General features: G+C 40.9%; 2 protein-coding genes across 2 annotated transcripts; both read right to left on the reverse strand.

Annotated features, from left to right (window-relative positions):
• Positions 1-5,101: 5,101 nt before the first annotated feature.
• On the reverse strand, positions 5,102-7,655 carry LOC149820425 (homeobox-leucine zipper protein ATHB-16-like). The gene is made up of 3 exons (XM_089983177.1): positions 7,148-7,655; positions 6,612-6,979; positions 5,102-5,861 (listed from the first exon to the last, which is right to left on the reverse strand). Exons 1-3 carry the CDS (start codon positions 7,206-7,208, stop codon positions 5,331-5,333), a joined length of 960 nt encoding a protein of 319 aa, XP_089839303.1. The 5' UTR covers positions 7,209-7,655; the 3' UTR covers positions 5,102-5,330.
• Positions 7,656-17,145: 9,490 nt separating this feature from the next.
• LOC149820426 (ADP,ATP carrier protein 2, chloroplastic-like) lies at positions 17,146-23,574 on the reverse strand. Its single transcript, XM_089983604.1, has 5 exons — positions 22,786-23,574; positions 18,595-18,864; positions 18,362-18,505; positions 17,935-18,282; positions 17,146-17,848 (listed from the first exon to the last, which is right to left on the reverse strand). Exons 1-5 carry the CDS (start codon positions 23,554-23,556, stop codon positions 17,444-17,446), a joined length of 1,938 nt encoding a protein of 645 aa, XP_089839730.1. The 5' UTR covers positions 23,557-23,574; the 3' UTR covers positions 17,146-17,443.
• Between the last annotated feature and the right edge of the window lie 2,659 nt (positions 23,575-26,233).

A 26,233-nucleotide genomic window follows, 5' to 3' on the forward strand; every position in this document is an offset into this window, starting at 1 on the left:
CGTGTTTTAAATCTAATTTGCCAGTTTGTAACCCTGTTCGGATCGGCTCTCTGACGTGAATCAGTTTCTTATACCAGATCCATATGACTAAGCCGATTGGCAATATGTCAATCCATAGTTAACGTGTGAATTTGCTTATTCGATTCGTTTTCATGTGTTAGAACCATAGTCTCACCTACATCATTGACAGCTAGGTTTTTTTTGGGAAGAGATTTTGAATAAGTGGGTTTTCTCAGAGAAATCTGGAGTTTTAAAATCTTTAAAAATATAAAAAATAACCAGAAAAGTAAGCAAATAATAGGTTTTGCATAATTTTTCTTGAAAAAAATAAGAAAATAAGTAAAAAATATTCAAAATAAAAAACAAAAATGCAAAAAAAGAGCTTAAATATATATAAAAATAAGAACTTTACATAAAATATCACAAAAATATTGTGATATTTTTTATTTCTGACAATATTTTGAAAATACTGTGATATTTTGTCAATATTATCAGCCGACCTGAATTTGCATATAGTATCATAATATTTTCAAAATATCAGGGATATCTATTCATATTGAGTTTGCATCGGAAAATGAGCCTGGTATTCTTTGAAGCTTAAAACCATCAACTCTCATGTCCCATCCGTTGAACCAAAGATATGGTGCAATATGACTGCACATCTATTTGTGCATTAAGCACCTGATCACCCTCCATCTTGGGGACAGGCCTGGGGCCCAAGACCTGATGGAGGGCGGTTCGGTTGCTTAATGCACAATTTTTGTGCAATCATATTGCACCCCATCCGGATTCAAGCCAACACCATATTCTATTATTATATACAGCTAAATCCTGGACATCATTACTTATTTGGTTCAGTAGAAAAAGAATATATAGACAATCCAAGTTGAGCGTGTGAGGTTTCATAGATGGAACTCTAAAAGAATCCCTATTGTTTTCCATTTTCTTAAACTAGGTTGCATGGAGGTAAATGGGGAAAGTAGAATGCATATTGGGTGCTATTTTATATCATCAGTCATTCATGGTCACGTACTTTCAAATGACGTAGCTGGTAAAGTGCAGCATGCATGCATATGCATGAGTGATAAAGAGTTTATGGTGCTTATAGCACATATTTTTTGATGAAGAAATTTGTATGGAAGTGGGTAATACTTAGTGGGGTCACCGAAAACTAACTCTTCATGGAGCTCATCAACGAAAGGCGCCCGATTTAAACTTGGGACGAAGGAGTCAGCACCTTTTCCCAAACCCATTATTATTCCTTATTTCTGGTGTCTTATAGCGCGCGGGCGCATACATACACACACATATATATATATATATATATATATATATATATATATATATATATATATATATATATATATATATATATATATATATATATACCAACAAGTCCTCATGGTTGGTAGGAGCTGTAAGTGAACGTGGCCTAGTTGCGGTGGGAATTAGTTTTAGGTTCAATTGAATAATTAGTGATGGGTCTTGCCTTTCAATTGAATATATATATATAGCATGATAAGTTTATCTTTGGTTTCCTTATTCATGAGGACCCATGTGTCACAATTCAATGGCCCATATATAGAATTGGCAATATCTCATCCCACACAAGCACATGCAAATGCAAACAGATGGACTCACTCGCACGTGAATATCTTTAGCATCCCACGTGTGGAGGCATGAGAATGGAGATTGGGCTAAGGGGGATCTGGATATTACCTTCTCTTATATGTTTTGTGGGGGCAAATCTCAACACGCCACCCTAGATGGTGGCTGAGTCTGATTGTGAAATGAGGAGCTATTTGCTGTTTATTATTTTTGCAGTCCCAAGCTTTTTCACCCCCCTTTCATTGTGCAGCCTGCGATCCCACAATTAAGGATGCACAATGAACCGAGCCGGCTCAAGATTGGCTTGTTAAATCTCGATTCACCCCTTAAATGAGTCAAGCTTGAACAAAGTTTTGAGACTTGGCCGAGCAAATGAGTCTAGCTTTATCGACCTATCGAGCTCGATAAGGCTTGGTTTGTATTTATATTTTATATAATATAAAGTATATATTATTCATAAAATAATCGAGCCCCACCCTTTCTCAAGCTCCATCCCCACAGCTTGAGCATCGTCCATGCCCCTTCTCAAGCTTCCTCCCCACCTCTTCTCGAGTGCCATCCACGCCCCTTCTCTAGCCTTGACCCTCAATCTCCCATCTCTCTCTCGAGCCTCGTCTCTCTCTCTCTCTCTCTCTCTCTCTCTCTCTCTCTCTCTCTCTCTCTCTTACACACACCGAGAAACCCCATTCCTGCCCCTTGCTTCTTCGTCGGCCCTCACCCCTCGCCCTCCCTAGTGTGTCTTGTCCGGCCACCCCTCCAATGCAACAAAAGAGACAAGGAGGAAGAAAGTGAGGCAGCATCCAATAGTCATGAGCTCTCTCTCTCTCTCTCTCATCTTACGCATATATCTCAAAGACCTGCCTCTGCCACAAACCGATCCTCATATAGATGTTGGTGGTCCTCTATGAGTGTTATGTTTTGTGTTATTGGTGTTCTCTTGCTATGCTGTTGTGTTTGTGCTTGTGGGTCTCAACGCTTTGTTGAGTTTCACTTTTAAGTAACGTTGATCGCTTTTCGGCTCTCTCTCTCTCTCTCTCTAGAGAGGTTTGTTTGGATGGTGCGAAATGATGCTCATTTATGTCAAATTCCAGTTAACATTCATAACCTAGTACATAAAATTTTGGTAGATGTTTATGCGATCCTGCGTACATATGCCTCTTAGTGATCTTTCGCTCCCTCCTTTTCTTTTGCCGTCCTCTGGGCCAGCGACTCTTGCGTGAGTCCGTTTTGTCTGTCTGATGTTTCTTTTCTCTTCTGCTTTCTTTTATTTGTTTTGGCTTTTTCTCTTGTTCAGTTGATGGGTTTAACATTTTGTTGATCTTCTTCATGAGTGGTGGTAATGTTGAATTTCTTTCGGCTCTCTCTCTAGAGGAGGACCCCAATATGAGGTACTTGCTCATTTGCTCCCATCGTCGCAGTACTAGCATTAGTCCCTCGACTACATGTGAGAGTTCACCCTCGTACTCAACTTCCTCAATGTAAACCAGAAAAAATAGTGCTCTCTTCTTAGCCTCTCTCTTTCTCGTTCTTTCCAATTTGAAGACTCTCTCTTTTCTTGATTGAGGAGAGAGAGCTCGGAGAGGAAAAGTCTCTTTCTGTGTCGGCTGAACTCGAGTCTGCTCGATTCGTTATGCAAGAGCAATGCTAAACACTGACCCGGGCTAGGCTCTGGCTCGGTCCGGTTAATGCTTGGCTTGACTCGAGCCTGTACATATTCTTTTTTTAGGGCCAAGCTCAACTCTCAACTCGAGCAGGCTGTTGTGCATCCCTACCCACTACGGACAAAAGAAGGATGAGTCCAAACCCATAAAAGCCATGATGGCATCTCCTTTCTCACAAACAATAAAATAAAAGCTTTGATTAGCGTGTCCTTCTCTCCCTCCATGATTGAACATACCTCAAAAACAATCAAATATAAAACTTTTTGGTACAAAACTCAAAAAACAAGTTAACACAAAACCTAAAAGTGAGATTTAGGAAGTCAATCTTATTTGCATGATATTTATTTTATAAAGATTTTAAAAATAAATTTTTTAATAGTATTTTCACTTTTCAAAAATACAACAAAAAATATTACATTTTTGCTGTTCCTTTCAAAAACATGATTCAGAATCACTTTCTATGCTTATACAAATCAGATTCACTTTCTCATCATTCAAACGAAAAAGTAAATCAGAATGATCCAACCGAACGTGAAGTGTGATGATACCTTTAGCTGGTGGGCTCTCAAAAGGCTTGCATGGGGGCGATCTCATTAAGGAACCCAATTCTTGTTTAGGGTTTCTGGTCATGGAAAAAGAAAACCTTGTGAAGCTGCCAAGAGCTTCCTCGGCCAAGCATCTCAAAAAGTTCTTGTTTCTCACCCTAAGCAAGGAAGAGCGACATTCCAAGGGAAGCAGATCAGGTCATTCTGAACATGAGCGTTTTTGCTCATGCCGACATCGTGGCCATCCGATTTGCATTTTAAAAAGCTAAAAAATCAACAAAACCACGTGGCATTCATCCAAAATGCAAACAGACGGCCACGATGTCGGCATGAGCAAAAACACTCATGTTCAGCATGACCTGATCTGCTTCCCATTCCAAGTGGGGTCACAGTAATTCAAGCCCTTAGGGAGCCCACCAAGTTAAAAGGTACCTGCACACTTGGTGAGATTCTTGCTCTAAATGTTAAAAGCAATCTGACTCCACTTGGAGTGTACCTTGTAACAGGATTCTTGGCTAGGGTTTCTGGTCATGAAAAAAAAAAGACTTGAGAAGCTGCCAAGAGCTTCTTCGGGCAAGCATCGCAGAAAGTTTTTGTTTCTCACCCTTATAAGCATGGAAACGGCTACTATTGTCGGTTGACACCTCCTCCTCCGTCACCCTGCGTTTGACAGAGGCAGTAATCAAAAAACACGATCCCATCATTTGAAATAGGAAGAGTTCCATCATACATTGAATCCTAACCATCCAATCAATGGCTAAATTGTTCTGCTGGATGGTTAGGATGAATGTATGATATGCAACAGTTATCATCCTCCATAACACTGTTCAATCCTACCAGGTACCTGTACTACATTATAACGCTTTTCCTTGATAATAGTAACAACTTTTCAATATCCCAAGGTTGACATGTGATATCATCCCTAGCTTAAAGAGACGAGTCATGAGCAACGGGAAAATGGCTTCCTTAGAATTTCATGAATACCATGGAAGATAATGATAAACACATTTCCCAATACACATTCATTATAAACTTATAACGTCGTCGCTGGTTAATACATGAATATGTAATCAAGCGGCCACCCGCAAAATGCCATCTCCATACCACAGTAAATCCAACGGAACAATCCTATAAAGGTAACAAACGCCACTGTGGTATAAAAAAGGGGATTAAAAAACAATTAATTGTGAAGAAACCATAGCTCACATCAACCACTCAACGGAAACAACACAAACTCGCCGGAAAAGGAAAAATAGAAACCAAACCAGAGTAGGTTTTCCGAGGAAATTTATTTCCCGGCATTGATCTACCACATTTTCTTTATTCACATTTATTCTCACTGACTGCCTTTTTCCCCTTGGGAAAATTTTGTACAGCGCTGAAAAAAAAAAGAGAAACATAAATACATAATGCCAACTTTACAAAAACCGCTGTTTGGTGATGTTCTTCCCTTCTGCCTCTGTCCCGGATTCCAGGAATTATTTTTCCAACCTCTCTCTCTCTCTCTCTCTCTCTCTCAAGCCCATTGATCGGGGTAGTACCATGGTAGAGTGGGGGGCTGCTCGTCATTGAAGAAGTTGCAAGACTCCTCTGAATTGAGGAAGTTGTGCTCGTCTATCCTCAGGAATTGATGGAAAGATCTGTGGGAGGAGAAAGATGAAGATGGTGATGATGATGATGGTGGGGATGGAGAGAGAGAGAAGTTGAACTTGAATGGGGGATTGAGGAGTTGCTGGGGGAAGATCCCTGCTGCACCTATGTGCTTGTGAGGGCTGCTCTCATCGTTAAGGATGACACTAGAGTCGCTATCCGAACCATCCTTAACATCATTGACAATGGAACCACCACCGTGGAGAGAAACGTCGACAATGGGCTTCTGATCGATGGAGTTAATCTCTGCGGATTCATTCGCTAACATCATGTTGTTGTTGCTCTGTTCTGTTGCTCTCATCTCTTCTTCTCCTATCATTTCGATCTCTTCTTGCTGGGTGTCGGAGTGCATCGTGACGGCGCCAGAGTCCTCTAGCTTCACTTTCAGCTCACTCACCTGAATTGTTCAGCAAAGATAGACACATAATGACAGGATTAGTTTCTGAATGATGATTCTCCAACAAAGGTAGAGACGGTTTCTCTTGTTTATGGTTTTCTTTTGGTTATTTTTGGGAGGTGAGGGTTGAGAGTTTGGCTTTCAAAACGAGACTGCAGCAGTATCTTGGTGATCCTTAAATAGACCAAATGCGGAAATGGGTTTTGTTGTTTCTGATCTCTTTTGGTGTTCTTGGGAGTTTGGATTGAGAGTTTTCTTGCGGATCAAAGTTTCTTCAAAAAATTTTGATGATCCCAAGGAAGAAAGAAAGTTGTTTTCTCTGTTGGTAATTGGAATTTCAAAACAAGACTGCAGGAGTATCTTGGTGATCCTAATAGAACAAATGCGGAAATGGGTTTTGTTGTTTCTGTTGTCTTTTTGTGTTCTTGAGAGTTTTCTTACAAATCAAAGTTTCTTGATGATTCCAAGGAAGAATAAAATTGGTTGTTTTTTCTTTATTGGTCGTTGGGAATTTGGGTCTAGAGTTGTCTTACAAATCAGAATGTCTAAACAATTCCACCAAGAGGAGACGCTGGTTGCCCTCTTTCCTTGTTTCTGAGATGTGGGTGAAGAGTTTTTACCTACAAATAAAGGTGGTTTTTTTTGTGATGTTCAACAAAATAGAACTTCTGGTCATCTCAATCGAAGGAGGTTCGGGTTTCCTTTTCTACATGGTAATGAAAGATGGGTTGTAGAAGATTTTTCCTTTACCTCTTGAACGAGGGACTCCTCCTCTTTCTGGAGGGACTCGTAACTGGCCTGGAGAGTGTCGTAGTTTGCTTTGAGCATGCTGTAGTCTCTCTCCAATTGCTTTGTTTTCCAACGGGCTCTCCTGTTCTGGAACCAGATGGCGACCTGTCTAGGCTGCAGGCCTAGCTCCTTTGCAAGCTTCACTTTCCTCTCGGGTTCGAGTTTGTTCTCCAACTCAAAATTCTTTTCCAAGGCCTTCACCTGATCCACTGCCAGGCGCCTCTTCTTCCCTGTAATCTGACATGCTTCCTCACCACAATCATCCTCATCAAAACCATCCAGAATATTCTGGAAAGCCCTACCATAGTTGCCTCCTCCACTCTTCTCTTCTACATAACAATTCATACCAACCCAGCAAAAAAGAAACCAAACAACCCATATCAGCAATCATGCAAAGGACTAACAAAGTAGTCTCTCCATCACAGCATAAACATATTGTTTAGGAAATGAAAAAGAGAAGGGGATAGATGAACTTAACAAGGAAAACAGCCACCAACCTGAAGTTGGGCAGATAGGAAGCAAACCACCCAAAGAATCTGAGCTTTCCATCCTCTTCATGGCTGTTCAAAAGTGTGTATGTATACCCTATAATATGTGTATCTATATGTGAAAATAAAGAGAGAAAGGAAGTGAAATTGCTGATGCTCTCTGTGTTAACTTCTACTTGTTGGAAGACGTGGATGAAGGGGAACCCATGTGGAAAGCGTACGATGGGAACAGCAAAGGCGGGTTGGAGTAGAAATCCTTGTAAAGGTGGAAGGATTTGTTAATGGCTTCTCCATCTTGCCTGTTTTCCCGTCTCTTCTCCTTCAGTACCCATCAGGGGAAAGGAGAAAGAGGGTAGTGGCTCAAGCCTACACGCCATTAACCTTCATGCCCTTTGAGAAGAGATGAGATCACACTCGGATTTGGCCTTTCATATACAAGTTGGCAAGGGGGAGAGGAAAACTATTGGTGGGGTGGAAAGAGAAGGGGATCAGTATGTACAAACTCAACTGGCACTTCTAAATTTTCTAAAGCTCTCTCTCTCTCTCTCTCTCTCTCTCTCTCTCTCTCTCTCTCTCTTCTTGTCTTGGTGGTCGTGCTGGCCACTCGGTTTTCGAGCCGTACGGAGATCGGTGGATAGCGTGGGGGCCTTTACCGACGTTGCGAGGTCTTCTTGGGTGAGCAAGGATTTTCTTCGTCTGTTGTCGTCATCTTGCTCTCCTTCGGGGGCGTTGGGGTTCGGGCTACCGCGGCTCCTTGGCGGTGTTTGTGTATCTGTGTCGGCAGGGGGCTTTTTGCAGCCTTGGGGTGCGAGTCTGCTGGCATCCACATCATCATCTGTAGTATCTTCCTTTTTGGGCTCGTTGTTCGAAGTGGGGCGGGTTTTCAGGTGGAATGGCGGGTGTGACGAGGCATCTTGGCCACGGTCAGGAAGATGTTGGCGGTCGTGGCTTCCCGGGTGGTCTGAGTCTTGGGCTTTGTTGTTGCGGAACCTTTTGGTGGATCCTTTCTTCGAGCTTGATGGGGATCGGGGACCGTCAGGTGTCGCCTTGGCGTCTAAGGATTCTCTCTGCCCCTCGGCAGTTGCAACATCCTCTATTTCGTTTGCTTCGACCTATGGGCCATTTGAGTTTGGGCCTCTCTCGCGAAAGAGGTCTAATCTCTCGGAGGACTCTCTCCTTGCTCGGACCCACGGATCGCCTATTATCGGAATCCCGATCCGTCAGTGTTTCTTCTTCAAGCTGGTTGATAGCCTTTCAGTCTTGGTTTCGTCTATCTCAATCAAGTGCATCGACTGCCCGATTCGCCTGGTATCCATCAGTTTGGTGAGTGCCCCTTTGTTAGCTGTGTATTGCAGGGTTCCGTTTGCAGTGAACACCTCCTCTTTCATCCGGGAGGGCGTCTTCGCAGGCCTGGAGGGCTCCCCAAACTTGGTCTATCCGTCAATTGTGGGTTCGTCATCTATGAGTGGTCAACTCTCATCCTTTTTGGGTCTGTCGGTGGGTGATGCAGCTCGGCGGCTCAAGTTTGCGCTTTCCCAAGCACAACTGCTCTACGTCGATTCAGTTTTGCGTAAGTCCTTGGCCGCGATCGCAGATCGTTTACCAACCTTGGTCGCGGATGATGGGCGTATCTCGTGCATCAACACCCCATCTCCTTCGGTCGAGGGGTTATCTCATCCTGGGTGGGGTGGTCTCCCAATTAGGAGACGTCGTCGACCTTCGCTATCTCCATCCGGCGAGTCTGGGGTCTCTCCTAGGCGGTCTGTGAGGATCCGCACGCCTCGGGTATTTCCGGACTTTCAGTTATGAAGATTTTATGTTGGAATATTCGGGGATTGAATTGCCCCACCAAACGTCTTTTCCTGGCAAGTTGGATTCGTCAAGAAAAGCCCGATTTAATTGCACTTTGTGAAACGAAGATGGCAGATATCTCGAGCTCTGTCGTCTCCGATATCTGGCATGGTGCAGATTTCTTCTTCAAGCCTGCGACTCAATATGCGGGAGGCATCCTCATCCTCGGGAAGCATTCTCTAGCCTTACAACAGGTGGACGAAGGTACGTTTTCCATATCCATCACTCTTCCCTTACTTCCTAAGACTATTCCAGCAGTGGTCACTATGGTGTATGGTCCCCACCGTCAAAGCCATCGGGAGGAGTTTTGGTTGGACTTAAGCAGGGTAATTGCTTCATTCGGGGACCAACATATTATCATGGGAGATTTCAATTGCCTTATGTCTCCTATCGATTCTAGCATCCTGGATAATTTCTCGGCTTCAATGAGGGGCTTCCAAAACTTTATTCAGATGAACCAGTTGTACCATGTTCCCCATGTTGGTGAAGCTTTCTCGTGGTCCAATCGACGATCTACTCCGTGCTTCCGTCTGCTAGACAGGGTGCTCGTTTCGTCAGAGCTGCTGAGTTCTATTAATGACATCTCTTGTTGCCTTCTTCCACCATCTGTCTCAGACCATAGTCAGATTGTTATCCGATGGGGTCAAGGCTTCTCCGGCGACAGATCCTTTAGATTTGAGCAATGGTGGCTTAAGGAGGCGGGATTCGAGTCGTTAGTCCATCAATCTTGGAGTAGACCTTGCTTTGCAGTCCGGGTGGCTACAAGATGTATGGTTAAGCTTTTTTGTCTATCCCGCGATATCAAATCTTGGCTTATCTCCAATAGAATAAGCAAATTCCAAAATCTGGGGGATTGGGAGCGAGAGCTGGCCTCTATCAATCAGTCTCTCTTGGATACGCCCTATATGAATGCATCAGATATTGAAAGTCTCAATGCTAGATCGGCCGAGCTGACTCTTCTAGTGCAATCGTGGCGTCTAAAAGATGAGATTCGTTGGAAGCAGCGGTCAAGGGTGACTTGGCTTAAAGCGGGTGACGGGAATACAAGGTTCTTTCATTCTTTAGCGTCTCACAGGCATCGAAGACATGTGATTCACTCTTTGTATATCAATGGTGTCTCCTTTTCGGGCGATCAGGTAATCAATGTTGTCTCCAACTATTTTCCTAACCTATATTCCTGCAACCAAACTGTAGGTGGCAATATGGGTTCAACTTTATTTTTGTCCATGGATCGAGCGTTATCCAACTCGATTCAGGGATTGTTCTCCGAAGATGAAATCGTCTCGGCGGTGCGGGAGTCGTCTGGGTGGAAAGCTCCAGGATTTGATGGGTATCCTGTGGATTTCTTTCGCATATTCTGGTAATGTGTTAAGAGTGACATTCTTAGTGTCTTCGCCGAGTTTCATCGAAATGGCCGATTACCGGTTCATTCTCACCTAGCAATTGTGTCGCTTATTCCTAAGGAGGAAGCCGCATCAGATATCTCGCGGTTTAGACCTATATCAGTGTTAGGGAGTTTATATCGCATTATCGCCAAGGTCTTAGCTAACAGGATGCGGTCAATTGCTCCTAAGATTTTTTCGGAGGCTCAGTTCGCCTTCATTCCTAACAGAAGACTTCAACATTCCTTCATTTTGGCCACAGAAGTGTTGCACTCTCTCAAGATCAGTGGGGGGGCCTTCTTCACCCTGAAGCTTGACTTTCATAAAGCCTACGACTCGGTTCATTGGTCGTTCCTCTTCAACATATTGGCAAACTTGGGCTTCGGTAGGCGTTTCTCTAGCTAGGTGCATGAGCTGGTTACCAATGCCCAATCACAGCTTCAGATCAATGGGGTCAAGGGAAAACGGTTTAAACTTGGTCGTGGTCTTCGACAAGGATGTCCTCTGTCTCTGTTACTCTTTAACGTCGTCTCTGAAGGCCTGATAGTTTTGGTTAAGAGGGCAGTGGAGTGTGATCTAATTGAACCTCTCGGTATTCAAGAGTGTCGTAGTCAGATCCTGACCTACGTTGATGACATAATTATCTTCGGAAGGGCCTCCATTCAACAAATGTTAAGATTCAAGCTTGTCCTTCTTTTTTTCCAATCGATGTCAGGTCTATCCTTTAACTACGAAAAGTGTTGTCTATCCATGGTCAACGCCCCTAAATCAATGTTGGACATGGGCCAGCGGATATTCGGATGCTCGGTTTCGGATAACTCTTTTTCTTATCTGGGTCTGCCGCTTCAAATCAGTCGTGTATCAACGACATCCTGGAGCTCTACTATCCAAAGGGTTCAGAAAAAAAAATCGGGCTGGCAAGCGTCTTACCTTTCTATCACGGGTAGACTAACTCTCATCAAGCACGTCCTTTCTGCTATGCCAGAATTTTTTATGTCTATGTTCCTGATGCCTATGGGGGTTAGTAAGAAGATAGCTCAAGTAGTGACGCACTTCCTGTGGTCTGGGTGAGGTCCCAAAAACAAGCGCCACCTAATAGGGTGGGACACTCTTCGTCTACCCCCAAATAGGGGGGGTTGGGAATCAAGGATCCTCGGCTGAGGAGTATGATTCTTGTCGTGAAGTAGAGCTGGCTTGCACACCAACCTGGGTCTCCGTGTGCAAGCGTGCTTCTAGCTAAATACGGTGGAGTGGAATCATTGGTGGGGGCCACAAGCGTGCGTCAACGAACTATGTCAAAGCTTCGGCGATCATGGATCCAAGCATGGTCTGCAGTTCTGTCTCATAATGGCAATGTTGACTCGCAGTCTCAGTTCTTTGGTCGTAACCTTGCTCTGAACGGATCTTTCTGCTCAAAAGAAGGCTACCTTGCTCTCCTTCCGTCGGGGGTGGACCGGTTCCCGACGAACCTGATCTGGGGCAAGGGTCCCACTCCGAGATCATGTTTTCTGGCTTGGCTAATCTTACACGATCGGGTGCAGACTGACAACTTCCTCAAATCCATCGGATTTCATCTGCCGAGTAAATGTGTGTTGTGTGAGGCGGCTGAAGAATCTGCCTTTCACCTTTTTTGGGAGTGCTCTGTTTTTCAAAACATCTTTAAGGTGACTTGGAATAAGTCGGGGGTCAGCGTGCGCCAGAAATCGTTCGCCAACGATTTGTTGTGGGGTCCTCAACCAGTTCGTCATTGCAACAAATGGCATATTATTTGGCGAACTTGGCTTCTCTCGTCATGGTGGGCTGTATGGATGACTCGTAACAACGCTATTTTTCGGCAAATTCCGGCAGTGTTCAACAAAATGGTGAACCTTATTTTGGCGGACGTATACGCCATTCTCCGCATCAACATCCCTGATCTGCAGCTTCATCCGCCTCCAGGGACCAGTCATGATCCAGGGTGATGCTCGTCGACTAACTGTTTTTGTTTCTTGTTTCTTTCTTCCTTTTCATCCTTGCATCTCTACTTTTCTCTTTTCCTTTTTTGGGGCTCCTTGGCATGTCTTGGTCCCGTGCTTGGTTACCCGATAGGTTCAATGTTGGTTGAACCTGTTTTCGTTTCGTAATGTTGATGGTTATAGTTCGTCTCTCTCTCTCTCTCTCTGTATATTACTATTGTATCTCCGTTCATGGCTCATTAAATAAGTCTTCGTGGGTTTAGAAACGGGTTACAAATCAGACTCTAGTGGTTTCTAGAGGGACTGCCAAATGAAATGCAGCTAAATTAAGTTCAAATAAACTCTCTCTCTCTCTCTCTCTCTCTCTCTCTCTCTCTCTCTCTCTCTCTATATATATATATATATATATATATATATATATATATATATATATATATATATATATATATATATATATATATATATATATATATCATATTACAGGCAGCCCCTATACTTAACTTTTAGAAAAGATCCTCTGACCAACGTTAAAGTTGCATAAGCAACCCCTGGACCCTTCATAGGTTTTACGAAAAAAAATCCCCTCAAAACCTCATACAAGCATTTACTATCAACGTGGCATAAGATTTACCTTACAATAAACGGGATATGTAGTGTGGGAGCATCACCAACAAAGTCTAGTGCCTACAAGAATGATTCTCAAATTTCTCCATCTTTATGGCCCTTTATCTAGCCACCATTGGACTTCACCACCGCATGCAAAACAAGTACTAGGGGGCGCTTATAAAGAAAATTATCAAACCATAACAGTGTGCGAAAAAAACTTGGTAGCTTTTTATAGATTGTGTTCGAGACTTGGATGTTTCGATGAAAATACTGAAAATTATGTGCCATTGTGGTCCAAAAAGTCTTGCCTCTTGGGGCCTTATGTTCTCCCCTTTTCCCCTACGTTTTGCAACATTTTGGAACGTTGGTGAGATATTTTACTTGGGCCTGCGGGGTCCACTAAGGGCATGCTATCAGACATGTTTGGTTAGAGTTGGACTCTCTCTCTCTCTCTCTCCTTTTATTTCTTTTTTATTTTTACATGATAATATAAAACAAGTAAAATCACATCAAATGAATAGAAAAATAATTATCTTTCTCTTTATCTTTTTCCTTTCTTTTTTTTATAAAACAAGGTAAAATCATATCAAAAAAAAAAAACAAATGTATGCACAAAGTGAGAACACTAAAAGTTTGAGGTGAAGAATAGAGATGACACTGGACCAGGGTGGGGAACAAGGTCTTCACCCTCCCTCCATGTCAAAATTTTGACATTCATCCCCTCACACGGGTTTTGATTTTAACATTTATCCTTGGTTCAATCCCCATTTCATGTTCTCCATCAGGCGGAGCTGAGCCCTGTTTTTTTGGTTTTTCTGCATTGTGGCCTTCCGCTGTTAGAAGGAGAGGAGAAAATGAGAGTTCACACAACTCGTTAGGGAAAAGAGAGGAGAGATTCGAGAAAGAGTTTTATGTCAAGGTTATATATATATATATATATATATATATATATATATATATATATATATATATAGGATTTTATATGTATAAAGGTATAATAATAATTTTTTTTAAACGAAGATTAGGGATCGAAGACGGGGTAGGGTGGGGCAAGAGTAAGTCTATCCCCGCATGGGTTTTGATTTTAACCTCCATCCCTAGTCCAAGCGGGGCGAGATCCCGTTTTCCCTCGGTCCACTGTGATCCCTAGTGAAGAATAAATCAAGCTTTAGCAAGATAAGGAGATTTAGTTTAGGTGCAATTGGCGTGGTTTATGAGGTTGGCTTATTTGTAATTTTATAGCTACAAATTCTTTGTTATATATATATATATATATATATATATATATATATATATATATATATATATATATAAGAAAGAGAGAAAAAAAAGAAAATGTACCAACCCTACAAACCAAGATTTTTTTTATATTTTTTTAAAATTTCAACCTTACATATGTGTTCAATATAATTGATTTACTAGAAATTGACAGTTGGATCATGCATTTTAGATGAAAATTTGGTATTTGTAACCTAAAAAATTTATGACAATTGTAGACCATTGATTTTTGAATCTTATAAAAACTTATCCATGCATCATAATCAAATCACATCTGTAAGGTCAATCAAGGTATTCTCAGATTATTGAAAGTTTGATGTATCTTGCAAATTGCACAAGACCGGATATTTCGTTCTCCGTGACAAAATTAAGTAGATACACAAGTTGTCTAAATCGCATTCATTGAAAGGCATTGGATAGGGTACTTAGATACCTGAAAGAAACTATTTAATTGAGTTTGCATTACAAGAGATTCTTTGTTGTACTTGAGGGATATAGTGATGCGAGTTGGATAGCCATGAACTCTGGGAGTTATAACGTAACAGGGTATGTATTTACCTTGGGTGACGGCGCAGTCGCTTGGAGATCAGTAAAGCAGACCATCTTATCACAGTCTACTTTTGAGGATGAACTTTGTGCTTTAGATATCACAGGATTGGAAGCTAAATGGTTAAAGGGACTTTTTGAGAAACTTCCTTTAATGAGCAAACTAATTTCTGCAATATCTATGCACTATAACAATATGGCCACAATTACAAAAATCAAAAGTACAAAATATAATCAAAATCAGAAAAGACACATTGAAGTCTGAATAAAATTTGTAAAGGAACTGGTGTCTCAGTTAGTGGTTGTTGTGGACTATGTTGGATCCAAAGAGAACACAGTTGATCCATTAACGAAAGGACTAGATAAGTCATTAGTCCTAAAATATAGAGATGGGATGAGACTGAAACTCATCAGTAGTTCATCTAAAGTAGCAACCCAACCTATCTGGGTAAAGATCTCACAAAGTAGGTTCAATGTAGTAATAACAAACTGTAGGGTGAAGTGGATAGCACCTTATTAATGTGATACTATGTATCTGTGTATGTTCTCCTAATTACTCTAAAAATGTGTTGTTGCTGCAAGTTAAGGAAGAGTTAAAACTCTTAATGGGTTCAAAGTCTTCTAGGCGAGATGTTAGCAGTACATCTCTGGAGAAGTCCACATATGTGAGTGTGACTGTGTGGCCGCAGTTTAAGGAATTGGGTTATTCCTGAAGTCACTCATGAAACAGGATTCGGACGCATGGCCTTTAATGCGCCGCCCCTAAAGATTACAACCAAAACCTTTATCGTGTTGTTGCTAATGGATACTCTTACACCAAATATTCAAGTTCAAGACTTTAGTTCACATAGTTCCTATGGGGATAAAGTTAGTCAACTAAGGTAGTGGTTCAAACCGGAAGGTACCATTACTGAAAGCATGATATGTCCTGCTGTAGATTATCATATATTGCATCTTGGTTTTCTCCTGTTTTCATTCTTTGAATTTATGGGGGAATGTTGGATGTAGAAAGAGGAGATGAGGGAATTCAAATAATGGAAAACTTTGGGGACCACTCCTTTTGGAGTATGTTTGAACTTGATGTTGAATAGTCTCATATTGAAGAGTTTCAAGAAAGTTATGGGCTTTATAACCTATATGGAGACTCTAACACTTGTTCCAAAGAACAAGGGGTTGGGACGACTACCACACACACGCATGTGCCTGCCGTGCCGTGCCGAGTCGAGCCGAGTCGAGCCGAGTCGGTTCGGGTTCAGGTAATTGACCCTTTAGGGCCATATCCTATCAGAGTCCAATGTTCTTTTTGCCCCGATTTTCTATTTTATTTGGGTTAGATTTAGGTTATGAGAAATGATAACGGATAAGTCCGTTAATGGGTCACGACTCCTCGAATTCCGTAATGGGTCCCTTATGCATTTTTGTAACCGTTCATGGGTTATAAAAACGTGGTGAGGGCTGGGGTTACGATATACTCAGAATACAGAGGAAGTCTGACTCTGTGTTTTCTCACTTCCTGTTGTTCTCTCTCTCGCTCTCCTGAGTTTTTCCAGAAAGGAGTCTTTTGCAACAGCGGTTACGAGAAGTTATTTTCGAAGAACGATCTATCATCGAAGTACACCGATCCTGATCGTCGAGGCTATTATATCCTGGAGGAAGGACGTCGGGCCCTACTTACACCGTATGTGAGTGCGAATCTTCTCTAAAGAGAGTACTTTTGTACGCTTTAGCCTATTAGATAATATTAACATGTTTTTGTTGTTTATATTATGTTCTATACATATGTTTGTTCATTTGCATGTGTCTGGATTTTTGTATTATGCAGATATCGACATGTTTGCTCCCTGTTTATGTTTTGATCAATTGTCTTTCATGATTGTTTTGTTGATTCATATCCTGCTGTATGCCATGTTGTTGATTGTGAAATGATGTGATTTGAAATATGATCCATCACCGTGTATTTAAAATGTTTCTATTGAATGTTCTGTGGACTTAACTGTATATGTGATCTCCACAGCCATAACATGCATTAGATTAAAATATTTGGATGTACATAGACACTTTTAAAGAATTATATATAGTCACTAGAATATGAGAACTGAAAATATGATAACTAATTTTCACCGATCTTTAGCGGCAATCTTAGACCGCCACTAAAGAGTGTATTCACGCAAAAAAAAAATCTCGGTTGATCGCACCAGCAGCACAAAAACCATCCATTTTGCATTGGACATTTTGGGTGTTTGATGATACACTGCTATATATATTCCTGACATGCATAACAGCTGAGGTCTTCTGTGTAAGTTTCTTATTATGCTTGCTTTAAACCCCAACATACCAACTGATCACCAACAAATATGAAACTAAATGATCATGAACTAAGACCCGCATGAAAACAAACATTTAAATTCAATTCATTCCAACGCGGCAAACGATTCCGTATTCTTTCTTGCTACAAACGAGTCAAAATTTTGCTAGATACTAATAAATAGCACCACTACAAATGCAAATCCTGCATCATGTTTATTCATTATCAGAAAAGATAAATACCTACCTGCTGCTGTTATACCTACTTATATCCTCCTTCAAATATTCGCTCATTCACCTCTAAAATTTCACCTCATCATCTTCATCAACATCAATGCCACCATCATCAACCATGGAAACCTTTAACTTCTCAGCATCCTTGTTTAACATGAGCTGCCAGACCCTTCATCAGACCCATCAGAAGAATCTTCACCCAAAACAGGTTTATATCCCAAACCGTTTCCAATCTTGGCCTCATGGATTTGCTCTTGTGATTTTCCAGAGACAGAACCATTTCCATCATCTTCTGATACTGCCTTTGTTACTGAAGTCTGCTTCACAGGAGCCGCTGCATGGAGCAATTCTTCCTTTGCCAAAGCCGAGAACTGTGAATCCAAAGAACGAGCAGCAGCCAACCAGGCAAGGACAATCAGCAACAGTATGCCTCCAAGGTATGGCGTAGAGTTAGCAAGAGATCCAAATGTGAGAATCATGAACTGCTGAATCAAAGCACCACCAGATTTTCCTAGAGGATTGCACACAACATCGATTGCAGCTTTCCCTTTAACCTGTATGAATGACAGGAATTATAAAAACATCCCCAAAGAGAGAAGAGAGGAGCCAAAAGAGCAGTACGTGGCTGTGGTAAACACACCTTGGTCTCGTCATCCAATGGGATATAGGCCATCTCCTTGCAAGGATCAAATAAGCTGTACTTGGAGCTCTTGCTGAAAATGTTTTGCAAGGCACCCACATAGACAGCTGCAAGCAGAGGAGTTAAGCCAAACTGTGCAAGCATAGGAACTAGTGGCTCTCCAAATAAAAGAAGAGAGAAGAAACCAACTCCTGTGAGGAGCAAGACAGTAGGTGTGATCATGGCGGCGACTCCCCATCCGTATCTGCGGAGGATCACCCGGCTGAGTAGCATCATGGTGAAAGTAGCAATTCCTGTCAAGGTTGAGAAGTCACCCATGAAAGACGAGTACTCGTTTGGGCTAGGATACTGCACGTTTCACATGAGAGACTATTAAACAATGAAATTGAGAAGAAACGAGAAAGAAGGCTACCAAACAGATGTTTACCTGGGCCTTGAGCTTTGATTTCCAGGTAACCTCAACAAGGTTGATGCTGATGCCATAGGCAACAACCAGGGTAGCAAGATCTCTCACGTACCTCGAGGATAGCAAAAATTTCATACTTTCCATCATGCCCAATTTGGGTTTTTCCTGCAACAATGAATAACCAACTTGTAACATCATGTGCTGACTAAAAGGCAAAGGATTAAAACACGAGTAAAAACAAAAGAATTACGCACCTTTTTCTTACGAGCAGCAGGCTTGGGAAGGGATGGGTCAGTCAGAACAAATGTATTCACTCCCCAGTAGATGCCACATATTACAAAACCCAACAGCACCACAATTCCCATCATTCCCTTCAGAGAGATAGCCCAACCATCAACGCCTGGGGGTAAATTCTTGCGAAGATTTGAGAAATACTTAACAGTGCGGCCTGAGAAAATAAGAGCAACATTTGCTCCAAGCCCAAAGAGTGGATAAAACTGTTTTGCTTCATCAACAGTAGTGATCTGCAACAGATAACATAGCAAAGATTACAATGAAGCAAATTGAATGGGGAAAAAAGTTTACATAGAGATCAGCAGAGTATCTGTGGAAGCCTGATCATCTTCATATGAAATAAACTGAAGGGTTGAAAATGAGAAAAAATATCATTCACAACCAGGATCTGTCTTCATGCACAAAATAATCTGATAAACATTAGGATGACAACCAAATGAACTCGCTTAGAACAGTGACCAAATGAGCTCCTTGACAATGCTTTATCATTGAGGGCACGTTTATGTGCCACAGAAAGTCTGAGCTTTCCACCGAATGCACGGGGCCCCATGCATTTCTGCAGGCCCAACAGTGGCCACACAAACAGAGGAACCTCTTTCCTCAAGGAAAGAGGCCCTTGTTTCAAGGCAAGGACCCCCCTTTCTGCTGAAAGGTTTCCCGTTTGGGGGGGGGGAGGTTGACTTTATTTCCATGGATGACGCTTCCGTGGCAGACAAACACACCCTGAATCTATGAGGCTAACAACCTACAGTGAAGAAAAATGGGGAACTTCATCATTAGCCTATCATCATCACCCATGCATAGGAGATAAGACACCTGCACATTCTAACATCAAAAATTGGTGAGAAGAAGATAAAATGCTCCATCCAAGAATGTAGTGATGGTGCCTTAGAAAATGGATGATGATTAGGAGCTTCATGAAAAAGGAAAACATGCAAATCTGAAAATCACAGTTTCTCACAATCTTATCTCTATATGGCCAGGCCATGAATGCAAACTCACCTAGGAACACATCATACATGCCAAATATCAGCACTCAACCCAATCTAAACATATTTTTTAAAAGATCATTGACATTTTCCTCAAGAAAAACAACTTTCAAAAATTCTTGCAAAAAAATCCCATGATATAATTATGGGACTGACATTAGTGTCTGTGGATGACAGTAAATCAAGATAGATCATAGTGTAATTAAATTTGGTGCAAGAAAGTGATACATGAAGAGTGAAGTGAGAAGCAATTGTCAAAAAACTGCCTTAATTCATGAGGCTTGAAGAGTCATTTCATCTTATATACATGAACAGCACCGTACCATAACATATTGTACTTGCACATCTAAGCTGAGTCTTACAGGTGCTGAGAAGAAGCTGTGAACAAAAAAAAATGGCAGACAACTGAATCACGTATCCAAAATTCAGCTTGTAGAGGGTGTTATACTAATAAAATCCCACCCTCAAACAACATTCTGTGTTCTATAGTTGAGTATATGAAATTCTTATATGAAAATATTTCTCCTGGAAAGAATGTCTCACATAAAAAAGCTCCATATTTAGGAGAAAATAAACAGAGGAAAGAAATTGATGCGAGATAGAACAAAAGATTTACTCAAATAAAACCAGAAGTCACAACTCACAAGCAAAGGATATTTATCATGCAACTATTTTTTAGGCATCCTTTGGAGTATGAGCAATTCAATTTGACAAGGCAGGAGATGAAAATTTTAGAAGGGCCTACAAGAAGCAACGCAAATTAGGAAGGTGGTAAGCAAAGGCTAAGACGTTGATAAAAAGAAGAGAAGCACTTGAAAAAGTTGATGTCAGGATAAACACATGATAAAACAAGACACTGTCTAACAGCACAAGACAATTGTTCTATATCTAAGATAATGACAAATCACATTTCAAAGAATAGGCATACAACAACAACAACAACTACGCCTTCATCCCAAAACAATTGGGGTCGGCGATATGAACCAACAAAGAAAATCATTATGGGTCTTCCACATGAATCCTTCTCCTCTATTCATTTCTATCCAATGACATGTCCTCGGTGAGGTTCAAAGCATTCATATCCTTTCTTATCACCTCCATCCATGTCTTCCTAGGCCTACTCCGACCTCTTTTAACTAATATATTTTCCTATTTCTCCACCCTTCTAACTGGAGCATCATTAGGCCTTCGTCGAATATGTCCAAACCATCGTAAACGATTCTCTCTCATCTTATTTTCAATGGGTGCAACGCCTACCTTCTTACGTATCTCCTCGTTCCGAATCTTATCTTTTATTGTATTTCCACACATCCATCTCAGCATACGCATCTCAGCTACACTCATTTTTTGAATATGATGTCTCTTGGCAGCCCAACATTCCGTACTATATAGTAAAGCGGGCCTAATAGTCGTCCTATAAAACTTTCCCTTCAACCGCAATGGCATTCTACGATCGCACAACACTCCAGTTGCACTCTTCCATTTCATCCACCCAACCTTTATCCTATGATTTACATCTCCATCAATTTCTCCATACTTTTGAATGATAGATCCCAAATATTTGAAAGAATCATCCACCGGTATTTCGTGCTCACCAAGCTTCACTACACTCCCATCACTACTTCGTTGATTACTAAATCGACATTCCATGTATTATGTCTTACTCTTACTCAACTTAAAACCTCTTGCTTCCAATGTCTATCTCCATAATTCTAACTTAGCATTAACCCCAACTCTAGACTCATCAATCAAAACAATATCATCAGCAAACAACATACACCACGGCACATTTTCTTGAATTGATCTCGTAAGCTCATCCATCACTATAGCAAATAGGAAAGGGCTTAAAGCAGATCCTTGATGTAACCCAACCGTTATAGGAAAATTAGTTGTCACCCCTCCACAAGTGCGAACATTGGTTACTACTCCTTCATACATATCTTTAATTATACTAATGTACTTGAGAGAAACATCTTTCTTCATCATTGTCCACCAGAGAACGTCCCTAGGTACTCTATCGTAAGCCTTCTCCAAATCAATTTCAAAGAATAGGCATAGACAACTATAATTCTGCTGTAACCCATCTAGTCACTCAAAATGTAGATCATAACAGTAAAAGAGATAGCATGTGGTATGTCAAGTACACTGTGACTTGAACAGTAGATGCTGAATTTTTCTATGGATAAAATAAAAAAATGAATCTCTCAAAATACATGTCTGCTTTGTCTCAGTGGCTAAAATTTGTTTCTCAAGGTCTTGAGTTATGAACCCCCAAGAAAAGACAAGTACCAGGTAAAGATACTCCAGAGAATAAGATACACGACTTCGCCCTGATTTAGATTATTAACTACAACACCAAACTGATTATGCATAAAGCACACTACATTGAGAAGATAATCAACAAATGCTGCTTGGATACTCCTATCTCAATTTCAGCTCACAGTAGAAGCAAGCAAATGTAATCTATATTTAGATATGATACGGAAATAGAAACTGTAGAACAAGAAGAATCCTTGATTGCCAAGAATCAAATAGAAAAACAGAGGAAGAAACCAAGTTCTACAGAGGATATCTTCGATGTACGGGCATGCACATTGTGCAAACATAATCAAAGAATGAAGAATCCAATTGAGCTTCAAACATTAATAATTGCACAAACCAATTTGCTTTCAATTTCCTCTAAGATATAATATAAGGTTAACAAATTTGGCATGTAACAAAAAAAAAGAGACAGTCCATGGCAAAAAGCTGTAACAACAGATGCAAATTCTATCAGCAAAGAAAGCACAATATATAACATAAGCAAGCGTTTCACAAAGAACGAAAACAGAGGCTAAAAGGAAGAATAAGCAAGGAATATAAAACGAGAAAGGATGTACACGTGTTCAATTAAAAAGCCAACCCAAAGGACCATAAGAAAACATTAGTAAATCAGATCCAAACTAAATTATCAAGAGCAGTTAAATCTAAAGATTTAAGCGTTCCACATATCTTTCCACGAGCAGGGAAACGCCAAGACTGGAAGGTTTAGGATTTCAGTGTCAAACCATAAAAACCGAGATGAACAGATACATAAGAAAGAATTCTAGTTCCCTTTAACCAAACCAGACCATAAGAAAACTCAAGACCAATAAATGATAAAGAGATGGTCACATATAATACCTGATTAGCAAACCCCCAGAAGAGAACAGAGATAACCACACTACCCCAAAGCTCAGCCATGACATAAAAGAGGCAGAAACTCCAAATCCTAAGAATAGCAATTGGGCCAAGGAACCTTGGGCCCAGTGTTTCCAGAATCCTATCAGCCAAAGCTATAGGATGAATATAGTTGCTAAGTGGATAAAGAACAAAACCAAAGATCCCAAAGAAAGCAATGAATGGCAGGATAACAGTGTAGAAAAGGGCCTCCTTTGACAGAACATTTGCAAGATTAGAGTACAGAATCATGAACCCAAAAGCCATGGGGAGGTTCACCCAAGTCTTCAGGAAGGGGATAATCTCTGCACTGCTCCCCTTGGCCGTCACCACAAGCACATCCTTGGTGTCCCTGAGGATGGTGTAGTTGAAAAGGATGCAAAAGAACATCAACCCAAGTGGGATAATTTTCTTCAGTGTCACAACATCCACCCCCAAGAATTTGTTGGGTTTCTGAATCTCCCCTCCACCATCACCAGCAAACACCTCACCAGATGCTGCTGTCCTGCAAATCTGGAGCCTCCCATCATCCCTTGACCTCAAAGATTGAACCTTTCCCCTGTTTCTGATTCCATGAAAGGAGTTTATCAGGCCCTTGCCTTCAAATGATGAAAGATTGCAGATGGGAATGGTGGGTCTGAAACTCAGCCTGGTTTTCAGCCTCTTTGAGGGAGGCTGGGCTTTTGGGTGTGAAGGCAGATGGGAGAACCCATGCGTCTGGATGATAGCCTCCATTCTTATTAGATAAACCGGGCTGCAGAAGGGAAGGCGGGATAGAGGTATTTAAAGGGAGGGGGGCTGCTCTAAAGTAAAGAAGGTGGCTTAAGAAAATAATAAAATAATTATATCAGGATTAAGACTAAATAAGTGTTTTAATTAACTATGAGGAAAAATCCATCTGAAGCCAACATTGAAATAAGGAAAAGGAAACAAACATGCAACTAGAGAGAGAGAGAGAGTCATGGGTTTTTTTAACATGACACTTTGCAATAATCTTGTCTTGAGAGATGAGACAATGGGGTTAGTGTTCTTAATTAAATGACCAACCTGTCACTCATTTCTGTGAATGTGAATTCTACCGATACTTAGCTTTGTTCTTTTTGGGGTTTTAGTGAGAGCACCAATATGCCCTTCAAAGCGGCGAGATATTTTTGCTGCCTCCTTTTTCTGCCAAAATATCCTTGTTTCAGCACGGAAAGAGGATGCAACTTTTATTTTTCTTCATTATTTATAACCATCAGTTTCAATTACGACGGTTGCAGGAAAAGTTGAATGGAAAGAAGAGATTGTGGTTTGAATGAAATTGAGGTTCATTATAGCAAGGATAAAGTAGGGATATAGGGCTCATATCATGTGCAGCACATCTTTGTACATCCTAATGTTATCAAAATCGAATAGAGCCGGCCTCAATCGATTGCTTCAGGCTTGAATCGGCCGATACCCTACTCCAAAAATTCTGTCAATTCAATCCGAATTGGGAGAATAAGGCCGCATGGGCCGATTTAAGTTGAATTGAGGTTAAATATGCCTTTTCTTAATTGTTTGTCATTTTTATTTTTATTTATTGGTTTATATGTTTTTTGAGACCATTTAAACCCTCTTCGATTTAGACTAAATTGACCGATTCTCTTGGATCTTTTTGAAAATCGATTCAAGTTTGAAACCAATTTTGACAACATTGCCCAGTAGGATTGAGAATCAAAACAATTAGCATTAGGCTTGGTCAATTGGAACGTGTACGTGACGCTTGTTCTTTTCTATGGAGGGCAGTATGAGTGTTTGGTGAGAAATTGACAATGAGCAAAACGAGAGTGGTTCACTCTCTCTCTCTCTCTCTCTCTCTCTCTCTCTCTCTCTCTCTCTCTCTCTCCTATTCAAACAAGGAAAACTGAAATCTTGACCAACTTGTGTGTGTGTGTGTGAGAGAGAGAGAGAGAGTATTAATCTGCAACAACATTAGGTGACACCATTGAGATGCATTAGACATGATCTATTTACTAGAGAAGATGTGATTATGATGGTAAGGTCAATAAAATTCCTTTATACATCCAATCTTTCATATGCACGTTGTGTGGCATCTTTGATTCAATTGCATGATCTTATACAAACAAACATGTTGAACCATTCAGCTGTCTAAAAGATTGTTAGTGCTTTCTAGGATAAGCTTCCTATGCTACCAACGGGGGGCTCCCCGCGCGTGGTTGGTAGGAACTGTCAGTGCACTTCTCCTTGTGGTGGGACGTTGCAGGTTCAAAACCTGGTACCTTTAATAATAACTGGTGGGGTTCTGCCTAACCCCAACTTGCCTTTCAAAAAAAAGAAAAGAAAAAACTTTTTGCCTATGCTAATCCCCTTGGGGGGCAATGGTGTACTATGGGACGCTGTTTCTCTTAAAACATGCACGTGGATGAAGGGCAATGTCCTACTGTACTAACCAATAATTGCAGATATATGGAGTTTTCTAGGGGAGTGATAGGGGAGAAATAGAGTAGGCCGGTTGACACTAAGGGCACTTTCATGTGATTTCATTTGGATGGTTTTATTTGCCACACTTTATAAAAGGACGTCAGAATCTTGGAAGTTTTTAACTTTTGCTAGTCAAGGATGCTCCACCACCTTCACCTTAATGTCTCCCTTCAGCCGCTGCATGAATGGCCTTGGATGCCTTTTCCCAATTGCAGTTTCTATCAATTATGGAGGAGTTTCTTTGCAACAGTAGGGTGCCTTGGTCTCAGAGTAAAAAAAATATTGCATATATTTTGAAAATATCATGACTTTATCACGATATTTTGAAGAGCTAATATTATATAGAAAAAACATATTACCTTTAAATTACTTCCTATTTTGAAAATATTTTTATCGCATCCAATCAAAATAATTTCTTGCAGAGTTTTTATATTACTTGAACTTCTATTTTATATTTATACACTATATTTTCACAAAAATACCAGAATCTTTTAAGAGAAATAGGAGATTTTCCTCTCTGACCATGGTTTATTCTTTCAACTAGACGGGTATTGTTTAGATTTAGGTCTATTAGTGTTCCCTACAAAGTTAGCTTGGTGTTTAAACTGGATCCGGGTGGAATCAGGTTAATTTTAAAGTCTTCCTGTTGTCCCTTCTTTTACAAGGTTTGTAGGAGAAAATGGGTCTCATTTCTTGGGTCAAGCTAGCTTGGACCTGGGTCCAACTTGTGAACAGACTTGACCCAGGTTCCAGTTAGTTCCGTTCATTGTGTCCAAATCCACACTGTCAACAGTATTATTTCCTTAAAAAAGCAGTAAATGGGCTTAATCTAAAGTGGATCCTCCACCAGGTTTGATCCCCCTCCCACCCTTGATTTAACCGGGTCTGGGTCCTGTATGGTTGGATCTAGACTTATGCCAGACCATTTAAATTATAATCATGAGAA

The sequence above is a fragment of the Nuphar pumila genome, chromosome 12 (genome assembly GCF_984573655.1).
Source record: "Nuphar pumila chromosome 12, dmNupPumi1.hap1.1, whole genome shotgun sequence".
Taxonomy (NCBI): Eukaryota; Viridiplantae; Streptophyta; class Magnoliopsida; order Nymphaeales; family Nymphaeaceae; genus Nuphar; species Nuphar pumila.

Bases quoted from the DNA above. Each gene is read 5' to 3' on its own strand.
- LOC149820425 (XM_089983177.1), bottom strand. From the start codon at position 7,208: ATGAAGAGGATGGAAAGCTCAGATTCTTTGGGTGGTTTGCTTCCTATC. The intron at 6,980-7,147 runs GTTGGTGGCTGT...ATTGTTATGTAG, and splicing joins TCCTATCTGCCCAACTTCAG to AAGAGAAGAGTGGAGGAGGC. The intron at 5,862-6,611 runs GTAAAGGAAAAA...TGAACAATTCAG, and splicing joins AGGAGTCCCTCGTTCAAGAG to GTGAGTGAGCTGAAAGTGAA.
- LOC149820426 (XM_089983604.1), bottom strand. From the start codon at position 23,556: ATGGAGGCTATCATCCAGACGCATGGGTTCTCCCATCTGCCTTCACAC. The intron at 18,865-22,785 runs GTATTATATGTG...TATCTGTTGCAG, and splicing joins TCTGGGGGTTTGCTAATCAG to ATCACTACTGTTGATGAAGC. The intron at 18,506-18,594 runs GTGCGTAATTCT...TCATTGTTGCAG, and splicing joins CTGCTGCTCGTAAGAAAAAG to GAAAAACCCAAATTGGGCAT.